Genomic DNA, 23,685 nt, shown 5'->3' with positions numbered 1-23,685 from the left:
ACAAATCTCAAACAATCAACTTGCTCTCCCTAATCCTTCCATTCACTAAGTTTCTGATTATCTCATCTTGGAGTTTTCCAGGTCTACAGAAACTCAAGACACATTGTATTCTGCTGTGTTTGACTGACTACAGTTTACTGCATTCAGCTAACAGTTCAGGATCAGTATACTCAGTCAGAATCCTTTTACAGCTGCGAGGCATGAGAAATTTTTAGAAAAGAAGATTTTCATTTTGATTATTACCAAATAATCAATATATTGATTGCTGTTATGCCTCAGATATCCTAGTTAATAAAATGATAAAATCATCAGAATGGGAAATAAATTTGATTAACATCCACGATATTTAAATCAAGCTCAAACATTTGTTACTGATTTTTAGTAACTTTGCTTTTAAAATTCAGCAATGAATTGGCTAATGGAAGAAATAGCTTTAGATGATTAATACAGAAAATATATTTGTTGTCTTCCTAATGATACAAAAATAAACCACCTGAAAACAGAAAAGAAAGCATTTTATCTTCCTATTGCTTACAATTTTAACACTTACTACAGTTTCCTAATTTCACAAGCAAATGTTTAAGAATTCATATACTCTTATTTTTTAATGTTTGACACGCTATAATTGTGCTTACAGATGCAATGTCAAATACCAACAATTCAGATATAATTCAGGAGGAATGCTACCTTTGTTGAAAATTTTATTTCACAAACATACAGTGAAATAATTCCTTGAAATGTAGCTAGTATTCACATTACAAAGAATTATTTCTGGAGTGCTATTTTTTAAAAATTAGCTTAGCTTATAAATTCTCCTATTTTTCCYCCTATACTAATTTAATACATCAATAAAGTCAGTAACATGCTACAAGGACAGGGATTGGTTGATCGTCTGGCAGAATTAAGCGCACTGTAAAATAAGAGTCATACTTTTCTTTAATATTTTTTGCAAAACCAATCAGGAATTCCAACAGCTTAAGAGGAGAAGGAAGGTTCTGTCATCAACTGTCTCACAACTTTCACTGTTTATATATACTCTTTGGAGTACRCTGAACTTAAAACTTTTAATAATAGCTTCACACCAATGATAGCCAAGATGTGCAGGAAATAATTGAGTATAACACTGATTAACAGTTTTGTGTGCAATGATTCATGTCCTACATTGACTGGACATGCCATGTATACATAAATCTGACTTAAAATATCAGTGATAAGTGTTCTGAAAATGCATATAGCAATATTATTATAATAAGGAGGAATAAAAGCATCAGAATACCTCAGGTTTTAAATAGCCCTAACTGTGCTTGAGAAGAGCACTCACCACCAGTGCCATAATAAGCATTCCATTCCTCTTCCCCCAGCAATTAAAAAGCTAATAGATATTCTTTGGAAAGCTATGACCTTTTCATGGGTTATATGTAGAACTTCTGATTGCTAGTTATTCTTCAAAAACCATCCAGTTCTTGATTTTGTTATAGCCAGCATCTGGTTTACTTTGCATTACCTTTTTTAATTTCAGTGTACTTCAGTAAGTCTATTTTTCAGGCAGACAAAATTATCCTTCCTTATATAATTCTCTATTCCACATATTACAGACTAAATATCAGATTTTGATTATTGATCTGCATCTATTTTATTAGATCTTTATATTAGAGAATCATTAATATCTAATTTAACGAAGAGTAGTTTTACAGTTCTATAGATTCGCAGAATAATTTAGGTTGGAAGGGACCTCTGGAAATCAGCTGGTCCAACCTCCAGCTCAGCATAGGGCTAGCTGAGGTCACATTGCTCAGGGCTTTGTCCATTTAAGCCCTGAACATTTCCAGGGATGGAGATTTCATCAAATACTTAATGGATATGCTTCACAATTGAATTGAGACATGACAGTACAACRCTATGTAGTTCCTCTAAATGCCTAATAAAGTAAATTTCAGTCTATTTAACCTATTTAAACATTATTTATATGAATTACAACACATAAAAACCTGCAGAAATGGTTTGAAGCTTAAAATTAATGTTAAGGGTCTGGCATACATTTGGTTCAAACTGCACTGACAGATCGCTCAAGTAGTGTTGCTCCAACTTTCCTGCAGGATCAAGTTTAAGAAGCTTCTCCAAAAAAATCATTTCTTCAAATCAACAAAAAAATTCTTTAGGTTACAATTTATATTTATTTATTTATTTTTAAAAGATCGCATTTTCTGGTATTAGCTAGTACAGTAAGTTACATCCTTAGGAGAATATGTTTGCTCCATGAGGAGTGTAGAGGACAGAGCTCTAAAAGAATCAAATGAACAACAATGTTTGAAAACAGCACCTTGCCCCTAGTTTAAAAAATCTCTTTTGTAAGRAGTTGTGGACGTAAGGACAAATGAACTTAAGAGTTCATTACTGTTACCTTACTGACCATTAAACTGTACATACTGCCTTTTCAGAAGACTTGCACTACTTTCAAAGAACCACATAAATGCATCTTTTGATGTAATCAATTAAGGTGAAAAAATGAGATGGTAAGAGAGACATGGAGCTTCTGGAGAGAGTCTAGTGTAGGGCTATGAAGATGATCAGAGGGCTGGAGCATCTGCCCTACGAAGAACAGCTGCGAGAGCTGGGCCTCTTCAGCCTGGGGAAGAGAAGACTGAGGGGGGATCTTATCAGTGTGTTCAAGTATCTGAAGGGAAGGTGTCAAGGGGATGGGGCTGGACTCTTCAGTTGTACCATGCAAAAGGACAAGAGGCAATGGGCACAAACTGAACCACAGGCAGTTCCGCCTGAATATGAGGAGAAATTTCTTCATTGTGAGAGTGACGGAGCACTGGAACACATTGCCCAGAGAGGTTGTGAAGTCTCCTACTCTGCAGATACTCAAAGCCTGYCTGGATGCAACCCTGTTTAACACGCTCTAGGTGGCCTTGCTTGAGCAGGGCAGTTGGACTAGATGATCTCCAGAGGTCCCTTCCAACCTCAACCATTCTGTGATTCTGTGAAGCAAAGGGAGACTGTCTCCGCCACAAATGACAGTGCAACACTAACATTCAAACCTTTAGAAGAAGCTATTTTAACTCTCCTTTAGATGGCTACAGTGGAGTTTACTCTAGCACCTGCCATTTCAAACTTGGGTCCATTTTCTTCATTCCTTTGCTTTTAAAGGATTGGCTCCAAACGTTTCCTGGCAAAGAAGTTGTCTTTTCTATAATGACAGACTTGAGGACAAAGATGGCAACATCATCTTTAAAACTAATATAAACAATTTTATCACTATGATCATCTTTAAATGAGCACCCACTAGGCTCCACAATGGCTGTCTTTATTTTTCAAAGCCACATAATGAGGATTTTTTCTTTCTTTCTTCCCTTTTTTTTTTTTTAATAAAAGGCTAGGGAATATTCTTTTTGATATTAACATGGCCTTCTTCTGTTCTATTCTTAGTAGTCTATGGTAGTTTCTTGACCTAGTACACATCTATCAAAACCCAGCTCACTATTTTGGTCTTGTATTTGAAAATCTCCCCAGATGAATGAAAAGGCAAAYAGAAGACAGCAACTGAGTTCCTGCAAAAGACGAAATCAAAAAGTATGGAAGACTTTGCTCATACAGTCGTGCTGAAGAAAGGAACAGACGGCATTCCAATTTTACAAGAAATAGGCCAAGGAAATAGAAGGAACAAGAGTAGCTGCTTCTCCTAGGTCAGTCATCTGATATCGAGATATATTTGTTTTCTGGAACTAGGCCAACTGACTACTTTGGAGTAAAGAAGTAAAAAGACAACTATCAGGCTGCTCATCTTACTATCTAACATCTGCAAACAGCTTAGTGGTACCTGCTGACAAACCACCAGCAAAGGAAACAGTAAGAAACCAGTGAAAATGCTAGCGACAGAAGTGAAGACAGTCTTGCCTCTCCTTAACATTAGCTTCTAATATATTCTTTAGAACATTCCACTATATAATTTTAATCAGATGCTTTTATGCAGGCATCAACACCTGAATGCATGTTTGCCCCCMAAACAAATACTGATTGCTGCCGAACTGATCCTCTTCATATATTCCCGTTCACAGGTAAAAGTTCTGCTTAGGAAGATTTCTGCATCAACACAGAATGAGATAGGAGAGAAAAATCTCTCTCTGCCTTTGAGAAAAATTCAGAGCAAAAGCTTTTACAATAAGGTACAACTTACAGACAGCAGATCTAACAATCTTTTCAAATATCATTCAGAGAATTTACRTCATTTAAGAAATTGCTAGTCTACCTGTTACATCAACCTTTTGGAGAACTTTTTATTTATTTATTTATTTATTTTTAAGAAAAATTCCCTCTATACAATCCAGAAGGATGAGGTGAGCAGACACCTCCTTTTTCTTGTATCAGCACAACAGTAGTAGATGAGTATGTACAGGGTCCGAGTTGTTCTGATAACAACATTAGGAGAAGAGAAATGCTGCTGTAAAGTAACCACGCCCATGCCCGTATGAACCTGTGTCACCTGTCACACTGTTTTTCCATGGTCTCATTTTAAGCAAGAATGGAAGGCATAAAAGTTTTTCCTTCCTTTCCTTTTCTCTCTCTTCTTGGGACCTCTGATCACACTCTTCACAATTAAACCTTGAGAAGATTAGGGCTTGAGGAAGATACACATGKACACATTCTCTACCTCTATGCTTACTAAGAGAGCTGAACAACATCCAACATAATTTTCAAAAGATTAAGGAGGAGAAAACAGGTTCTGTAATTTAATTTTATTTTCAAAGCTGCAGTTCTTTTATGGCTTTGGGAAGAGCTAAGAGAATTGGAAAGATAGGGACAGGACAGGAAGGGAAGAGGAAGGAGTGTTTCCTTCCCTTTCTCCAGCTCTCAAAGTTATAAATCGGACTTCTCCCCCTCAGTCACTTGCCACACACTTGCAACAACCTGGAGATTTGTCTATTGGCTTTTACAAATGGAATCAGGAATAGTAGAGATGTGCAAGGTAATAAAGAAAAGAAGAGACAGCAGAAGGATTGTTATAACAATGATCATTAGTAGCTCACAGATTCAAAAGAAATCACACCAAACATGAAAATGTATGTCTCACAGCAGGAAAGAGAGTCCAGAGTCTGTTGAATGCAGCAAATCTGCAACATCAAGGATCCATTCAAGGGAGCAGAGGCAGCCAACCTTTCCTCCCCTTACTGATGCCTACTTGCTTAGCGAAGACTCAGATGTCTTACTAGGGTGGTGAACATGCTAATGCTCAACTAAGATTCAACAAGCTATCAGACTACCTGGAGAGATGAGATAAAAGTATAAAGCAATCTGTTGTTGTACAAGTTGTGTATATCCTGCTTGCAGAGTCTGAAAAAAAGTGACCCAAAAAGGAACAGTAAAAATCTACAAATGTATTATGATGTTCAACCCGTGTACTCACAGGCAGAACATCTCTTCATTGTTGTTTTTCTTGAGCTCTCTACTTGCAAAGACAGACTAATTCTTCACTCATACTGATGGTTCTGCACAATAAAGCCTCTTTGTGCATGCTTTTTTTTTTTTTTTTTTTTTTTTTACAAGTGGAAAATTAAAGAGGAATAAAGGGAGAATTTTAGTCTGTTAAAAGATATTTGTATGTTTTAAATAAACACATTAGGAACAGTTTTCAAGCTAAGGTGTTTCTCCTCTTTTTAATTAGTGTGTGGTCTTGGTAAATCTTAATAAAAATAGTGTTTACAAGGGAGGCCTTTCAAAGCTCAACACTTTCAGTCTCTCTCTATATTACAATTACCTCTTTCATTGTCCTTGATTCATACAAGAGCTTCAGAAAGAGATCTAAATATTTTATTACTCATGTTTGCTTTTTTCTTGATACAGTTTGTTTTTATTGAACCACTATTGCAACAGCACATCCCCAAGCAGAAAGGTAGTGTTTGCTATGCAAAACACACAGTCTGTGATTGGCATCTAAGACCAATTGATCTACCCATTACCACTATCTCCCTACCCCCACATGCATTACTACAAAGCTATTGATTTAAACACTGCCGATCGGTTTCCATTTTCTGATTTTGGGCAGGCCAATTAAGAAAGTGAGTAATTGTGATTACACTGGTTCAGGATCAATTACATTTGATGCAAGACAAAGTGCTCCTTTTAGAACAACATAAAAAAAAAGATTATGATCAGGAACACTTTACTGCTGAATCTGCTTCTAACAAAAATGCAAAATAACTGACATAGAGATAACTATGAAAGACATTACCAGGAAATACAAGAATATTAACACCTTTGTGCGCACAGTATTTTTAGCTACATTCTGACAAACTTCCAGAAGTTATTCTTCCTCTTGGATAAAGGCTTTTTAAAGAAGTATATCAAAATTAAAAGGCTTCAGCTGAATGCACTGTGAAGCCCAGGAAACATCCCAATGTATAATTTCTTCAGCAATATTAGTATCAGTAGGATTTTGAACAATATGTTTTTTTTTTTTATCAGTAAAATAGCAAATTTAATTCAAAGAATATTTTGCCTATTTTATACCATCTTCTAAGAGCCAGTCTCAAAAAGACAAGGTCCCACCAATTAGCAAAGGAACAAAGTAAGCAATTCCTATTCTTAATTTAATTTTAAACTTAGCTTGAGCTTTGTCATTGGACTCACATTGTCCAAATCATTAAAATGAATACACCACTAAGGTCTGAAGCAAATCTATTTACAGTGATGTTACTCATAGTCTCGTTGGTGTTCAGGAATATTGATCTGTCTTGTTTGTCTAATAGGAAAATAATAAACAATTACTAGGCAATGTTGGAGAAAGTAATCAGTTTTTATATATCACTAATACAGCAGACCTCCCAAAACATAAAGGTGATGATCTGCATAAAATCAATGTGTTATGCTACATTGCTTATCCTCATCACTGCTGAAATTCTTAGCAATAAATGGTTTAAGTTTGGAACCAAATCATTGGTATACTGAAAAGATGTACTTAAAAGAAAATATCTGCTCTGACTAGGAACATAGAAACATATTTATACAAATAAGTGTTTCCTATTTTGAAGCAACTATGAAATTGCATTGCCTAGAATAGAATTCCCTTTCCCAACAAAATTTGCATCAGGCTAGCATATGGTGCAGAAAAGGAAGCTAAGTTTCCAAACAGTCCAAATTGCTTCCAAATTCCAGCAACTAGCATACAGACAAACCACAACAATGTAACATGCATAATGTCACAAATGCTGGAGGTACCAGTATCTTTAAAATGACTTCATATGAGGATCTGCTGTCCAAAAAAGGTTTGGGGAGAAAAAAAATATTTTTTTAAATAATCTCCATGCCACTAAAAAAGGAAATTCAGTTTAAAGTAGTGGTTCCTTTGGTGTTGTTACATTCCTATTATAAAGCTTCCATCGCTAGCTTTAATAACAGGCAAGTTTTCCAAGCTGTGCTTCACAGTAGTAGTGCACTAAAATTTATTCAGTATTAAAGAAAGGTAAAGAACAGTATTAAAGAAGTACAGAACCCTCTGAATGGGAAGAGAATTTTCCTGATTTGGAATCTTGCAATATGTCTATTCAATATCTCTTCATGTGTCAAACACAGGTAGTAGTGACTCTTGGAGAAAAAAGCCAAAAAAAAAAAAAAAAAAAAAAAAAAAGCAAAATTATTTTTTTCGAAACATATCAAAAAAAGGAGCAGGCTCATTCAGTGCATTTCTATAGTTTCAAAGGCACATAGCACAAGCCTAAATTGCTCTTAAAAGAAGCTGTTTAGCTTTCCCCTTAATACATTAATTCCTTAATTCCTTATGTTTGGGCATTGCTACTCTTTTTCTTTCCTTTTTATTGTTCTTTCAGTTATAAATGCTGCTTTATAACAGTGTTCTCACCAGGTGAATAGGCTCTCTGCTAGCCTAGAATGCAACAGAAACTCCCACAAAGGAGGATCTTGAATATGCCAATAAAAAGCATAAAAGACATAAATCCCATATAAGAAAAAATGTAGCTGGCCAGTCCGTTACTTATTTCATTTTCCCTCTAATCATTTTTAAAAATTTACAGCATTAGGAATAGGCTTCTTTGACCAACAGATTTGAGGGCTGGTTTCATGTAGTCATGTTACATAGATCAAAACCAGCCATAATGGGCACTTGAGGTATTAAGGTTGGTCAGATGTGCTTTTCTGATTTGCAATTTCTTATGAGGAAGAACCGACACAAAACACCCCAGCGCACTAGCCATGCCTGACTGTTCTATTCAGCATGGTGTTATTAAGAGGTATGCCAAAAAGAGGAGGGAAAATAAAAATAAAGCTTAGGAACAGAGAAGCAATTATAACTAAAAAGAGAAGTTAATRCTTCTACTTGATTTCATATACTCCAGGTTTTCAGGATTTCCAAAATACAACCTGTTAAGAGAGTCCTCACACTTACTCATATGGGTTCAAGACATCTGGATTTGAGATTGCCATCAGATYTGTGCTCTTTAAAGTAAGTACTGACAAAATTTGTAAGATGGAAGAAAACCTATAATCCTTGTAATAGCAGAACAAAACCATAATTACATCTCATTTTGCTAGAAACACTTTTGGCCTATATCATACTGTGAACTGCTATTCAATTCTTTAAATGTTTTATAAACAGTATGTCCAATACTTCCATGTAAATTTCCAAGTTACATTTATGGTCACAAATTTAAACACCCATTACTTTCATATGGAGACTTTTTTTCCGTCCCCCTTGAGAACTCACCATAACTGGAAACTGGCAGTCTGAATAGAATCACAGAAGTCGATACCCATTGAGACGGTAATAGATTCCTCAGGCTCAAGAGATTCTATAAGAGAACATTGAGCAAGTAGAGTAAGCATATCCCAGATTCAAAATCCCCAAACCTCAAGTAGTTAGAAAACATATACTTAAAAAAAAAAAAGCCCACTTAATAATAATAAAAAAAACCCAGTAAAATACTTATAGTTTAATTTCAGGAAGATCCCAACCAAATGTCGTACTCCCACGTTTAAATGTCTTGGGTTTTCCCTAGCACACAAAATGTTACAAATTAAGATCTTGAGTCCTATCGTCACCACAACAAGGGCTTATATTAAAAAAGATAGGAAAATTAACTACAGGAAAAATCCATTAGAATTGCATCCTTTTGCTTTGCTAGCACTGGTACTTCATTTAAAATAACATCAGTTTCCAAATTTAATTAATAAATAGTAAAATTTACTATACTACACAGTAATGAAAAAAGGTCAGAATTTAAAATATTTCAAAATTGATGTGGTTTACTTATTTCCCAATATTTTGCTTGCATTAGTAACAGAAGACAGCAAAAAGATTATGAATCCAAAATAGAAGATAATTTTGTGCTTTACCGGCAGTACAGAATGAGGCATTTCTCAAAATAAGGTATTGAGAGAGACATGCTGCTTCTTACTTTCTTGGCTATATCACCATATTATTTCCACAATGAGAGAGAAGTTTGTATCATGAAAATTAAGAAACCTGAACTGGTCAAAATATTCATGTAAGGATTTTTCATATTTTTTACATGAAGCAAGCAAATGCATCTGTTTACTCACTGTTATTGTGACTATAGGATCACATGTTTTACAATATTACTAGACTGCTTCTTTTAAGTCTTTGTGACTTTATTTCTTTGAATATTTGAAGAGAGATACAAAATCTGGCTTACAGTCAAAACTAATCTGCAATGARAACCCCGGACTGGATTTATTATCTTGAGAAGGAGACTTCAAACAGTTAACAGTTAAAATCCTCCCTAAAAGTAACTTAAAGCAAAGAAGACTCAATAACTCACTAACTCCTCTGCTTTAAGAACTTGYTTCTATGTTCCTTTAACATGGTACTAACAGTGCTGCAGATCAGCCCAAGAGTAGAAATGCATGGAAACTACAGGAGCTTGGAGTTCAAAGGAGTGCCTGGAGCACAGAGGAGTGCATGAGTCTCGCTCATTATATTAATGGAATAGACTCACTTTTGTTCCTTCTCCGTATGCTACAGTGCCCTAAAACAAAGAACTCTAAGAAAGGAAAGTAAGTAGGTTGTGTGCACAGATACTAAATTTCCCTTGCGTAAAAGTTACTAAAATCTATGCTTTTCTTTCTCATGTTTTTTGCCCTTTTCTACTAACAGAAATCTAGTAAAAAAAAAAAAAACACAATTGGAAGGAAGCAAGTAAAAGGTAAGAACAAACTACAGCACTGATTTCTGAATTAATCCACACCACCGAATCTAACAAGCCACACCCTGCGYGTGTATGGTAGACACATACTAGATGAAAACATACATTTTCACTCTACAGCGAAAAGCTCAGCCTCAGGAAACAAGTGAGAAAGCTCTGGACCACCAAATATAGCTTGGCACACAAACCAACTGCAAATACCCAAACCAAAACCTAAGAGCAGCATATCATTACAGACATTCTGGACTAAGGATGTAAGAGAGAGGAGGTCTGTGCAGAGAGCGAGTAACTTTTATTAGATCAGTTAAAATTATTAGAAAAAGCAGGTAAAGTTTCAGAAGTTCTGAGATATAACAGCTCTAAGGAGTAACTTTCGAAGTCAAATACAAGTAGAAGGAAGCTGAATTTAACTTTAGTTAATCAGATTATCTAAGAAAGGCAGTTGCATGAATATGTGTGTATGTATGACTTTTACATAAACACACACACGAATATATGCAATGATTACAGAAAAATACTTTTTCCTTATTTGAAATTTGGCRAAAGAATAAAATTCTGCATTTTTAAAGATAGGATACTCTTACCTATTGGATTAAACCCRTGCATCCTCATGCCTGCAGGTAACTTCTTCTCCCCTATGTGAATATTCTCTATCTTCTGATCAGTTGTATTGGTTAATGTCACTTGTACAGATACCATGTGATCACCAAAAATGCATGGCTGTCTAGAGAAGTTATAATGAGCTGCTAATCCTTTTCCACTCATTCGATGAAGCAGTTCATGTGTTTTTGGTGGCACAGAGACTTGGGTAGTGACCTGTTAAGCACAAAGCAATTAAGAGTCTCAAAAGGAGCCTTTTCTTAAAAGATTGCTAAAATAATTAGCAAAACTTAAGTTTTAAGGTTTGAATTAAATCTCATTAAGTTAGCATTTAATCTTTAGACTTAACTCGAGCTCTAGATACATAATAGAAAAGTTATTTCATAAAATGGTTAGGAAATGTGTTATTCATGTTAAAACAAGCAGCTTCTCTTTGCTACCATATAATTTGCTTTATTACTACTATTTATAAGTATGAATGAAAACGTAAAAAGGTAGAAGTTGAAATTCTAAATATAAATACACAGCACAAAAAAATCTCTCAATATATTTAACAACTTGTGACAGATTCAAATTTTCTTAAAACCCTTCTGTGATTTCTACTTAAAGATTTTACCTAAGCTCTTAAAGTGTTACTTCTCATATTTCATTCACAATTTCACTCAAATGATCTCATTCACTTTTATTTTCAATATCATACTATGGAGAGCAAAAGACTCGCAAAGGGCAGCCAGAACAACAACATTATGTTTTTATGATTTTTCCTCCCATAGATCATTAATCTTTAGTTCTATTTAATATGGCAGTACTAGAAATAAATAACACAGAAACATAGCCTGAACAAAGGCATTTAATTTTTGAAAATTAGAACTCCAGATATTTACATGTCAGGGAAGATTGTGAGCTGTCCATGGTTGTGACTGCAAGGCAATCTACACAACAGTTGCATCAGCCTGCTAAACAGTTTTTGTTTTAATTTTAAAATTTCTAATGCATGCAATTGCAATACTTAAACAAACCTATAGACAGATACCTGCAACCATTCTGGGGTTAAAAAAGAAATTCCCCCAAGAGTTAACAGAACAAGAAGCTCCTAGTAACCATAAGCTAATCCCCCACAAATCTTACACAGCATATGTTTAAATAATAGAAGTCGTTTGTGTACCTTTGGATGGTTTATGAAAATAACCAATCAATTCTGCAGACACAACATTATTTCTAAAGGAAATCTATGTGACTCATGATGCCTGCAGATACACAGAGACAAACCACACATATTTTATCAGTTTATTACAGTAAGCAAATAAGCGTGGAATGAGAGTGCACATAACTGTCTACTTAACGCTTACTGAAACATTTATAAGAGCTGTTATCTCCCTAATAACAGACAGACAGTGTGCAATTTTAGAGAGGAGAAAAGCTTCATATTTTTTAACACTTCACTAAAAAGTAACTGAAGAGTGTAAAATGAAAAATACTCTGTGCAGTTAGCTGGTAATGGACCATATTATCAACTCAAGTTAGATTTATAGGATACAAACTAGTCACTAATAGTTATATTATAACATAGCATGTCTGCTTTTTTTTTTTTTTTTTTTTTTAAAGGTGAGAATTATTAAGATTAAACTTGTAAAACTTTTTTTTTCTTTTAATACAGCTGTTTAGAATAACTGAAATGCAAGAAGTAAAATACAAACTGTTCCCCAGCCCATTTTGCTTGAAATCCACCAAGAAGTAAAAGTCTTTGCAGGGACTCCACAGTGTTGATCTCATACAGTAAAGCTACCCTGGCAAGAATCACTGTCCCTCATGCTAACTGCACACAGAGCCCCTATAACCTTCGCATGTTGAAAGATGATCCGCTAACACTAAAAGAAGCTGCAAATATTTTAAAACTACTTCTTAACAAGAAGGGTAACATTAGGATTTGGCCTTAAAAGTACCTCATCCATTAAATTCATAATGGAAAAGTGTAAGATCACTGATGATTATTTTAGTTTTCTTTATTGCAACAGAGCTGATTAGATACAATCCACTGAATTCTCTGCATATGAACATGCTCATTTTGCCAGCTTAATAAGGCCTTTCCTCTTTAGATAGCAACTGCATTACCTTAAAATAATTAAGCTCAAGCTAATAAAGAACCTATTTTTCCATAACTATTTAAAACAGAAAGCTCTATAGCTTTCTTAGTCTTTTAAACAGAAATCAGAGCTGGACAGACTTTCCTGTGTGAAATATTATTATTTTTAAACGACAGAGGACACAAGAAGTATTTTGTTTTTATTTTATATTTTTCCTTTGTTTAGTAATGCAGCAATAATAAACTTAGATTACCTTTTGATCGCGATTAGGACAACGTACACGTTTGGGTAAAATTGTATCATTGGAAAAAAACGGTTGCTCCCAAGAACGACAATAGTTATAATTCTATTCCTCTAAATTACATTCTGTTAAAGCGGTGGACTGAATCATTTAATCTAAGTAGCCCTTCTACTGCCCTCCTATTGGCAATATCCATGACATAATCCGCGAGTGACCTACTGAGCTGTGAGAGCGATAGCCTCGCTCGCGCTCCCCGTAAGGCTACGCTCCAGCAACTTCCGAACAGTTAAGATGAGAAGGGCTATCACACAGCCCAGCCACATTTACATGATCTTTCAATTCAAGCTATAAGAGCAAGTTAACCGTAGTTTTATAACATTAGGAGAAAGATGTAGAACCAGGCAAACAAAGGAAAGACCAGTAGTTACTGGCAGAAAACAGTATATTCATGACCTTTTGCTCTGTTACCAGTTATGTATGAGTCGCAATCACAGTTCAATGTCTTCCTTATACAGCTCTTAAAAATAATTTGGGAAAAAAAGATGCAATAAAAAAGCAAAGAATTGCAGAAAGAATTTCAACAGCCTAGTCTACGTTATTATAACTAGGATTTCAAAAGGCTGTGGGCAAACCCCAACATTAAAGCTTAATTAAGTCTTGCTAATATGGATTGTTGAACTAAAGATAGTGTCCTCTGAGAGGGGRAAAAAAAGCAAATTAATTTTTTGTAATCCAGGAAAATGATACCATGATTCAATTTTGGCTAATTTATCTAGAAAGACAATCAATGGCTTCACATCAAATTCTGGAAAACAGTTAAAATACGTTTCCTTCCAAAGCTCATCCAACAGTTACATCTGCTAAACACCAAAAGCCACATCTGCGAGAAGTCTTTCAATTTCTAATACATCCTCTCTTTTTGCCCTGTCACCAATTTTTAACAAGGTTCTACAATTACCCAAGTGATTAATATTTTAATACAACTAACTGAAAGTTAGTATATTAATACCCGTATTAAGTCTGTAATTTTAAGCATTGGCTTAAATGTCCATTTTTTTTTAAACCAATCAACAATTTGACATAGAAACTTAGTTCTAAAAATTCTCAATGAGTTCCAACATTTATAGAATATATTTTTTCTCTAAAAATCTTTCCAAAAAGAAAAGAGTGCCTCCCACGCCATCTATTTTTAAATCACACAGATATTAGTCTCGGACCAAAGAGAGCTTTTATTATACTCCCAATGGTCGCTTCTGTAAGGCATCCAAAATTAATTATTTTCTCTGCTTCTTCTTTAATATTAATATGGTCTCAAATAGGTATAAAAGTAGCCTTTCAAAGAAGCAGTGTGAATCTCTGAATCTAGAGATAATCAAAATCTTCTCTAATGTTTGCTCAGTTATCTTCTAATATTTCTATGACCCTTAGATTTTTCATTGGTTTTCTTACAATATAGCAAAAACTAGACAGACTTCCAGTGAATCAATAAAAAATTTTCCCTTAAAGCCTAAAGAACTGCTATAGCATATAAGGGAACCAGAGTGAGGTCTTAAACTGGAGTTCCTAAAGAGCAGAAAACTATCAATTCCATACTGTCAATCATTTTTAAAATGGAGAGCATACTTTTTGGTATGATTTTGTATTTTATTTATGAACRCGGGCCAGCGAGACAGACTGCATTCTGCATTTATAACAGCTTAAAGTTTTGTTTTAAAATAAGACTTTTTGAGTTTTGGTATCTTTGCCTTTTTCTTATGCTGTACATGACGAAACATGAATAACCTAATGAAAGTTAGTGAAATCTTTAAAAAAAGTCCCCAAAGAAGGAATTTAAGCAGTAATAGAACAGGAATATTCTCATGACTCCGTAAGTCTGGAGTATTAAAAAACATGAAGGAGAGGGCTACACTCTGTATCATAATTATGACCCACAGACCTTTGTATAAATTCAGAACTGCAGATTCTTCCCTATAGGGCACTCTGGGATCACTACTGCAATATGAAAAGGGCTTATACTGATACTAAGGGAGGATTTCTTTTACTACATTCACAGAAAATTCCTACACTCAAAGGCTTATATTGCTTCCCAATACACATTTCTACTTCTAAAATATGGTGACCACTCAAAAGGTAAAATCCACGTCTGTGCAAGGAAAACCTCAAGATTTACTGTCACTTTTTCTCACATGCAATTCAATTGCAATGACTCAAGCAAAGCACAGACAGTYTTGTGGCTCATGCATGTGTGTGACTTTCATCAAGCAGTGCGATATTTTCAACTCCTTTGCAACAGTCATTAGGTGTTTCAAGAAGAYGTTCTCGCAACATGCTAACAAGTAATTTACCTTCAGTTTAGTGGACTCACTATTCCACCAACCACCTGACTGRGGAGTTTGAGAAATACCTGAAGTAGTTTGAGAGTCAGGTGTCAACCTTGTGTCCCACTTACAAATTTGAAAGAGCGAATGATGCAGAGAGGGATTAATACAGATTTTGGCATTGAGTTTAAGTGACTTTAAAGAAGCTCTTACAACTTTTTCTCATGTATTATTTTAACTTTGGCAAATAGCCAGAACTCTTCAGCAACAAGACCTCTAAAGTGAAAACATACTGAAACCTACTGGCAATAAAGCATAATTTTACAATTAGTGTTATACTGTACAATTCCTTCATATGGACACTTCTTCCAACAGAAGCACTTAGTGCAAACTTTTCCCCAGAAAAGGGTCTCTTGTGTTAGGATAACTGCATAATTTAAGTTGAAACATTTGCTACAGAGTATCACCTACAAGCCAAAACACAGCAGTGAACTCAGGCTATAATCCAGTACACTGAAATCTAGCATGGGTAAGTTTGAATGCTAAAGCACCAAGTCCATCGTTGCCCCAAATGGGCAAACATCCAGAACCAGCACGGAGCCCAGTGCGCTGCCCCTCTACGCTGCCAACGCGGGTGCAGAATCTCTGCCGGTACCGCWACGCCGCTCTGCTTTAGGGTGCAGATGTGCCAGCACTTCCCAAGGTCGCTTTCACTTTACACATAATATTTTAGCCGGAAAAATCCATACTCCTTGGGTTGTGAAAGTTATCATTCACCTGACTGAGATGACCACTAAAACGCAGCCTTTTCATGTTTTGTTTCCCATGAGCTTAACTTCTTGGTCTTATAAAGAAATAAAAAAGCATTGTTACAGTTTGCAGTGTCAAAAACACAGAGATTTGTGTAAAACAAGTTGTTTGCAGTTTCTTTGTTAATACTCAAAATGACTTTTTTGGGGGTGGGGCGGGGAGGAGGAACAGATGGACGGATGGACTTGGAAACAAAACTCGTGGTGAAGGACTAGTCCAGCCCCTCGGCAGAGGCTCCCCCTTTCACACTCACCACTCGTTTCCAGCCACGCACAACCAGAAACACAAGGACGTACTGCAAACAAAACCCCACTCAATATCTTTATTTATCTTGCATATCTTTACTAAAGGCTCTATTGTATAGACACAGATTTTAAAGTTAAGCATGTTCCTTTAAATACTAGCTTTGGTTGTGCTAGGTCCCTTGGCTGACTACTCAAGACAAGTTGGGGAATCCTCATCACTTTTGAGATTACCTCCGTACTAACCAGTATTAAGTACTTCTGCTACTAACATCAAAATCCTCCAAAGATTCCTAGTTAATTGAGCACAAATGTAGCAACAAGATTATAAAAGTGATGATTAACACTTATTCCAACTTAAMGCAACTTTTAACACACAAATATATTTAATAATAGTTGAAATACACGACTTAATTACTTAACATACTCTAAAGCTGTTGGTACTATAAAGCACCTTTAGTGGAAACAGAAGGATTTTTGTACATATTTCATGAAAACATCCCAAACAAGTATAACAGTAAAAATTTGTACACAAATCTACTTTTACAGCCATGAACTTCTCCAATCCATTACACAGCTAAAGGTTCTACTTCACAGCTCTAACAAATGCAGCTTTCTCCAATTCTTCTGGCACATTTACACCAAGAATTGAGATGCTACAGACCAGGAACAGCAACCATTATGAACAAACATTTAAAATAAAAACTTTCATCAACTGCCCAGAAACCAATTCAGGAAGAGTCTAGAACTGTTTTTTCAGTCTTAATATGTCAAGACATCATGCACCACAAGGTCATCAGGAGAAAAGCATGCAAAAATAAGGTGAGAGTCTGCCACTAAAGTGAGCTTTATAAAACCCATCTCTCTGATATTACTATATTTAATGACAGCATCATTCAACAGCCTTTCAAAGAGTAAGCTGTTCCTCCAATAATCTCCAGATTCTGTGGCATAGGAAAATGGAAAACATTTCAAAATGCTGCTGGTGTTAGAAAACAGAGACATATCGCTTATCAACCTCTTTAAAAAAGACCTTAACACTAGTTGGGGAGAGGTTGGGGGGAAATTCTACGTTCCTAGCATTGTTAGCAAAAGCTTTTGGAGCACGTTAAAAGTATCTATGYACGGACATAATTCATAAGATTCTAAGTCACCTTTCTTTAGCAATGGCAATTTCCTTGGCTTTTACTTATTTCGCACTGCTAGCCTAAAAGTCMCGTGTTAACCTATTACCAGTCAATGAAAGGAATGACAAGGCCAGGACCCTGAAGTACATAGGTCCCAAAAGCAGCAAACAAGCTCAATTAGCTCCACACATAGCTCTTCCTTTCAAAGACAAAAATTTAACCTTCCCAAACAAATTTTAAGTTACTCTTAATATTTTGCGACAGAACTGAAGTTCTTGACTTGCAATTTGAGCAGCTGGTGCTGCACTCCATGATGACAACTCCAGTAAAAGCAACAAGATGGAATCTTACATGCATCAGCCAAGCCTTGATTATTTACTTTTTCAAATACAACAAACAAAAGTCCCCAAYGATTTCAGAGATCAAAACATTTTTAGTTATGAAGTATTAACTCGTAYTCTAATTTATATTTAAAAATCATAAAATTTCAATGCTTATGGACAGTCAGGATGGTTAGGTAGATGTAGAATAGGACAGAAGCTGTAACACAAACTTTGATCCTGATCAGTAATGAATCTTCTGGTGAGACCTCAGCCTTCTCTTTATACTACTATAAATTTCTCMTTTTTTGTGGAATCCAAACTTTAGTTAAGCACAGACCAATAATAATCAAGAAAAGAGGTGAACTAAAGCAACTTACATCTGTCAYACATCATTCCTACATGTGAAATTGTTAGCTGCATTCATAAGGAGTAATTCATACACTCAGAAGAGCTCTGTGAACTCATGTCACTGCAAATCCTCCTCGCAGAGAGGAGGTGAGCTTCAATAAAGAGTTTTCAGCAGATTCCCTAAAAATTCTTAAGTGTTTAATGAACAAACAACATTACAATCTGTTTCTTCATTTGGGATATCCTTTTAGCAGAATATGCCAATGAYCATGGAGTTATGCAACAATATAATGTTAAACTCAAACAAGATTTTTAGTTTGAGTGTTATTCATCAGCACAAAAATAAAAAACCACAAACCTAAAATCTGTCATACAAAAAGACACATACAATCTGTAGGTGATGCAGCTAAAGGAAGAAGGCCAAGAAGGCTGTTAAATAAAATATACAATAGCATCAATCTTTGAATGTACAGAATATAAAGTTCTTTTTAATAACTTTGAGGTAAGAGTTCTTCTTTCTAGACTAATGTACAGTCCTCAGATACTCAAAATAGTCTGATAATGATGTGCTGCAGATGACAAAATGCAAAGGAATTGATTTAATCTCAGGATATTTAGTTTTCTATGGTATCAATTTTATACATGATACTGCACAAAAATATGAAATATTGTAAATAGCTACAACATGGTAGGTTGCAAAAAAGACATTCTCTTGCTGCACTCCAAATAAAAAAAATGCGTTAATTTTATTCTATTACAAGTATGTAACAGTTCTGTATAGTTAATATATGTTAGGCAAGCAAAAGTATATCAACAGCCTCCTAGGAGCTGTATAAATTCACATTCTATTTCTATTATGATTCTGTTCTTGTGTTTAAACAAACTTTGTCATCGGATCATCATTTACTGTGACCCTCTGAAAATAAAGTGAACACTTATTAGCACATTTTCTGGCACATGTCGTGTCTCTGTCACTAAACAATGTCTTAATTTTAAATTCTTGTTTAGAATCACTGCTTTGACAAGCACTGTCACTGTTCAAGGTCTGCATGAAGCTTCAAACTGCATATTATCACCCATTGACAAACTCGACATTTTATGAAGAGCCCCTTCTCACACTGACTTATCCTCCTTACCCTGTGTAAATAAGTAACAATTCATTTTATAACCTTGACTTTAAAGTCCAGCCTTTCCACCCTCTTTTTTCTTCTTCCTAAACAAGTGACAAAGAACAAGGAAACTGATTGAAGGGGTCCATTATGTATCAACTTAAAGAAAGGCAAAGTGATTGATGAAACTAGCAGTCACCTTCACTGCTAGCTACTGCACCTGTATCCTTTTTGTCAAATGACCTGAAAATCCTGCTGACAGTTTAACATTCACCACAAGGATACACTCTATAGTACCGGAGTTTTGAATATTTTTATTTGCTCAGAAATTTATGAGAATAATTTTTTCTTTTGTAAGATGGAACAACACATTTAAAATTAGTAGCGATTTGTATTTTATTTCCACATATCTTGTGCTTTCCAATAGTTTACTTTGCAAAACTATTAAATAATATATACTCGTAGCTGACAAACAACAGCTCTTCTGCAGGTGTCATGCAGTGAAATTGTTTACACTATGATCATCATTTTAGTAAAATTTGCCAACAGTTATAAGTGAATCTCGGTTATTTTTCTTATCATGGAATAAATTCATTTTCCATGCTTCAGACTATATTTCAGAGCTTTTCAGTAATGATCATTTAAAAACATGTTCTTTTACAATCATTTTCGGTTTTTAAATAATATCTGGCTACTTTAATACAATTCTGGGTTAACAGAATAATTAAAACTTACTTTCTTAGAAGATTATTACAGAAAACAAAACTGTTCTTATGGTACTGGAGCTAGCCTACTATGTTCTCTATGTTCTTCATGAAATAAAAATTTCACAAGGAAAGTGACAATTGAGAGACAGAAAAATCTCTCTCCCCCCCCCCCCAAAAAAAAAAAAAAAAAAAAAAAAAAAAAGCTGCTTTACTCTGTGTGGGACACAGCACCATTTCCTTTGGGCATTTATTACCTGTTAAAAACCAATCTTTTGGTGAGTGGCAGTTCAGGGTTTTTGAGAGCAAGCTGCAATATTTCTTCGGGTCTGCAGAGTCATAATTAAAGCTGAACTGAGTGGAATTGGAGAGGGAAGGTCAGTGAGGTGCCGTATGAGAGATGAGGCTGGGCTGATGGGCACCAAATGAACAAATTATGATGGGCCCCACTCAATGTGATGAGGTCAAATGCTTGTTTCTACCCACTGACAGTTCAATTTCCCTGAAATGTCTCTCGGTTCTCTATGAGCTAATTATGAATGAAAAGTTATCAACTGCCCACACCAAAAGGAGCTTTCTTGGAGCTTTTAATGTCAAAATATTGTTAGAAACGCATGCTGCCCCAGCTTTTCAGTCAAACAATACCTGGAATAATCTAAATACCAGTGCTACACTACATACTTTTTACCTGCAGTAGACAAAACATTCCCTAACTGTTATTAGAGAAAACCTAAGTTTTATAAAGCAAATCTACATTGCCATAACAATTTATTATCATAACAGTACAATGCTGATAGTTTTATATAACATAAGACACGTAACTTTCAAATATTTACATGCTAATATTCATTTCCAAGAAAATATAACTGGGTTGTTTGATTTAAAGTATATACACTAAGCTGTATCTCAGTATCCAGATGATACTTTAGCACAACTCAAAAACTATTGATAAAGACACACAGTTCTTTCATATAAGCTCAGTTTTCAGAGTAGATTCCTAATTATTTTTATGAAGTATTATTACTTTTGAAAATTAAAACACATATATTTGCATATACTTCCTAGAATATTAGATATGTGTGTAATTGTTTTTAGATTTTTAGACAGTTTTCCTCAGAAATTGAATCYCTAAAGTTTAAAAAAGACAAAGACAAGTGAACGGATTGTACAAATGGGAACTGACAATAGGAGTTTCTGAAAAATTTCAAACTACTTATTTCAATACACAGGTAATTTTCAAGACCTTTTGGCCATGGTTATTGGCTGCTTCAAAGTCCAGAAGTGACAGTCGCCTGATGCTTCAATTTAATGTTATAAAATTCTCTTCTTTATAACTGTTTCTACTTGATATGTTTATTTACAAGTCAGTCATTTTTAACAAAAACTCCTAAGAACAGACTTAAAATAGGTAATCACTACTTGGCAAGTTACTGTTACCCTTATGTGTGTACTTCCTATTTCCTTAGCACTGCATAAGATGAGRCAGTTCAAAGGCATTAACTATACTTTCAAATTTTGTTAATTTTACAGACTGATGAAACTACAGTATGCACATAATGACAATAACATGCTAAAGTCAGAATACATCTGAAACACTAAATATTGATTTAATAAACTAAAATGACTTATCAGATGTTAAGATTATCACATTGGGATACGGTAAGGGGATACATCTAAGCCAGTGTTTTCAAAAAATACAGTATAATTTTAAAGTTGTTCTAAAGAAACTGATTAAAATAAGCAACCGTAAAAGAGTAAAGAGAAGTAAATCTTCAGTCATACAGGTTTAAGCCATCATCTTGTGAATAGCACATGTAATATAAAAAAGAGCCTGAAGTTTCAGTACACCACAGTATTAAATATAACAATATATCAGTTGCTGTTATTGTAGTTGGCATGCCATCTTATTATACACACTGTGGATCAAGTGTTATTACAACAACAAAAAACAGTGCTTCACAGTCTTCACGTTTAAGTACCACAATTAAGAACAGARAAATGCAGTTCATTCATTACAGAACCTTTTCAGGAAGTTGATTTTTTCTAATTCATATTGTAATTGCATTGTTCTAATCCTGTATTATAAAGGCAGCTGCTTGCCTATCATTTGTACTTTCCTCGTTAATCCTGACTCAGTGAATTAACCTTTAATTACAGCCGTTAAAATTGAAATGAGCCTCTTGTCTGGCTGGGGCTGCCCCCTTCCAGTGCATGAGACTGATGAAAATTTTTAGGGTCAATGAATATGTCCCATGTCATGTCTGATAGATGCTAAAGATGTGAGGAGGTAAATGTTACCTTAGAAAGATGTGGTTGAAATTTTTAAGAGCTAGGTTTTATTRACAAAATAAAACAAAAATACAGCTTTTTTTCCCCCTCTCCTCTGAGTTACACAGCGTAACACACATACAGACATGCTTTACTTTATATATGTTACCATTATATGTTTAAAGAATAACTTTGGGAATCACCTCTATGCACTACACATTTGTTTTTAAAAACCTAACATCATGTTTTCAGCAGTCCTATTTTAAGGACTATATATATACGTATATATGTATTACGTTGGCAAGAAAAGAAACATTACTTTGAATTCTCTCATAGATTTAGGCATCTAATTCTCAATAAAATTGGATTAGTTGCAAGAAAAAAATATTACTTTTAATGGCAGGCCAAAAGAGGACTATAAGGGTCTCAYCAGAGTAACCYTTATTTAAAGGGGTTTGTTTGCAAAAAGCCCACAAATTTCTATTTTATAGATATGTTTTTAATATTCTAATTTTCTGTAGTTTGTCATTTTAGCACTTTTTATTTTTTAGATGCAATATTCAAACATATTTTGATCTCCAAGATTAAAATTCCATTCAAAACAAAACAACAAATAGCAYTGAATCAGCAGATCTAGTTAATAAGTATATAAATTAGTGAGTATACAAGTTGTCAATATTAACACATTATATACTTTAAGACCCAATCCAGAGAACATGTAGTGCTAAAACACAATAGTTTCAACCCAATCTATGAGACTATACACAATAATAATTMAATACAGACAAGGCATATTCTATTTGGGCTCGTGTCTTGTATCAGGAATTTGTTTTTGACTGGGAAGACGGAATGCTCAAATTGCCCATATTTCCAAATTAAATTCTCAAATTTATTTGAAAAGAAAAATTTGAAGGTTCTTAATTCTTAAACATAGTGCTCTTTTAATACTTATGTATTTAATAAACATGAGGGGGATTTTTAAGGCTTAAAAATTAAAACCATTAAGAATACGTGTGCCAATGACAAATGGATTTCTAATTAAAAARTAAAGGTGAAATGACACTTTTAAAAAGATAATTTAAAAAAAGCTATAAAAACTTTTTAAAAACCTATGAAGCTTTCACTTTAAAAATTCCAAAAGTATGTGGAAATGATTTCTGGAAAGTCATTATAACTTTCAAATATTTGACTTAATGAATATTATATGCTGCCATTTAAAGAATACCCAGCAAATTTAGATAAGCATGGAAAAAGTAAAGTTAATTATTTAAAAGGTCTTTGTTTTACTCTTCCTTCTGTCTTGGCAATGGTTAATATCTCGTGACGAGCTGCT

At 34.6% G+C, this 23,685-nt stretch overlaps 1 protein-coding gene across 4 annotated transcripts in view; it reads right to left on the bottom strand.

Moving 5' to 3' along the window:
• Positions 1-23,685, bottom strand: part of AP3B1 (adaptor related protein complex 3 subunit beta 1) — a 143,879-nt gene that overhangs the window by 18,777 nt on the left and 101,417 nt on the right. For all 4 annotated transcript variants that reach the window (XM_085322106.1, XM_085322107.1, XM_085322105.1 and 1 more), the window contains exons 23-24: positions 10,763-10,994; positions 8,720-8,804 (exon numbers count right to left, since the gene is read on the bottom strand). In XM_085322106.1, coding sequence (XP_085178232.1) covers positions 8,720-8,804; positions 10,763-10,994 — 317 coding nt within the window. The remainder of the gene's footprint in view (positions 1-8,719; positions 8,805-10,762; positions 10,995-23,685) is intronic.

Source organism: Rhea americana, unplaced genomic scaffold (assembly GCF_003343005.1).
Source record: "Rhea americana isolate MKP2758 unplaced genomic scaffold, rheAme1 scaffold_74, whole genome shotgun sequence".
NCBI lineage: Eukaryota > Metazoa > Chordata > Aves > Rheiformes > Rheidae > Rhea > Rhea americana.
Note: the sequence above shows the minus strand (reverse complement) of the source record. Positions and strands in the feature narration are given on the sequence as shown.